The sequence below is a fragment of the Sinocyclocheilus grahami genome, unplaced genomic scaffold (genome assembly GCF_001515645.1).
Source record: "Sinocyclocheilus grahami isolate Dianchi unplaced genomic scaffold, SAMN03320097.WGS_v1.1 scaffold3716.1, whole genome shotgun sequence".
NCBI classification, from domain to species: domain Eukaryota; kingdom Metazoa; phylum Chordata; class Actinopteri; order Cypriniformes; family Cyprinidae; genus Sinocyclocheilus; species Sinocyclocheilus grahami.
In genome coordinates, this window is record NW_015508793.1 from 7,580 (window position 1) to 8,733 (window position 1,154).

Here is a 1,154-nt window from a genome sequence, read left to right on the forward strand (position 1 = left end):
ACTAACCACTGGAGAAATTGGGAGGTAGTGCAAAATGCTTTTTTTTTGCTGCTATTTTAGTATATATTGATCCTTCCTGCTGTTAAAAGTGTTTAAATCATCTATCAACAATGCATTTCTTGCTTATGGTGGTTCTCAGAGCTGCTGAAGGGAACCTGGTGTCTTTTGCTCTGCTTCGTCTTCTGCACTGCTTGCTGTCCAAGTCTAATCCTGTGTCGGTAGCAGCCTACACCGAGATCCAGGCTTTGGCCTCCTGTAGACACCTTAAACTGCAGTCCTTCTTCAACCAGTACAGGAACCCAATTTGCCAGGTCAGTGTGCAGTTTTGATACTGTGATGATGTTATCATTATTTATAATGCTGTGCATTTATGGGGTGTTATATGCATCAACGTGAGTACCAACGTAAGCTGTTTATCACCTTCAAAAAAGCTTAAAAACTATGAGCTAGGAATGGAGAACAGTGTTTGTTTAGGTTAAAAACAAACTAAACTTTGTGGTCAATCAAATTCACCTAGAGTAATAAAATGTAATGGGTCCACCTTTTTGTTTATTGCAGTTCTTGGTGGAGTCTTTGCATTCACGTCATGTGACGGCTCTGCGCTGCACGCCAGATCAGAGCAGCGAGGCTCTGCAGGAGGAGGCGGCCCATCAGAGAGAGCTGGCACTGGACATCCTGTCTCATGTGGCACATGTCTTTGATTTCCCTGACCTTAATCGTTTTCTCAATGTAAGTCCAACATCTCGATATCAGATTCAGCAAGATCAGCCTCTGATGTAACCGAACAGCCTTAAAGGGATAGTCCACCCAAAAATTTCAACATTTATTCACTGTCATGATGTTCCAAACCTGTACGACTGTACGACTATGTGAAACACAAAAGAAGATATTTAAAAAAATGTTGGTAACCAAATGGTTTCGGGTCAAATTGCCTTCCATTGTATGGACAGTTTTTATGTTACTCTGGGTTTTGACAAACCAATGATTGTAGGAAGAAAATAAAGTAACTCATACAGATTTGGAATGACATGACGGTGAGTAAATGATAACAGCATTTTCATTTTATGGCGGACTATCTCTTTAAAGATAGATTAAATCAATTCACTCCTGAATGAAAATTTCCTGATAATTTACTCACCCCCATGTCATCCAAG

General features: G+C 40.3%; 1 protein-coding gene across 1 annotated transcript in view; it reads left to right on the forward strand.

The window, feature by feature from the left end:
* The window catches only part of LOC107576458 (serine/threonine-protein kinase ATR-like), a gene marked incomplete at its 3' end in the record, with an annotated part of 16,852 nt that overhangs the window by 7,554 nt on the left and 8,144 nt on the right, over positions 1-1,154 (forward strand). The window contains exons 10-12 of the mRNA XM_016262630.1: positions 4-24; positions 140-311; positions 559-776. Coding sequence (XP_016118116.1) covers positions 4-24; positions 140-311; positions 559-776 — 411 coding nt within the window. The remainder of the gene's footprint in view (positions 1-3; positions 25-139; positions 312-558; positions 777-1,154) is intronic.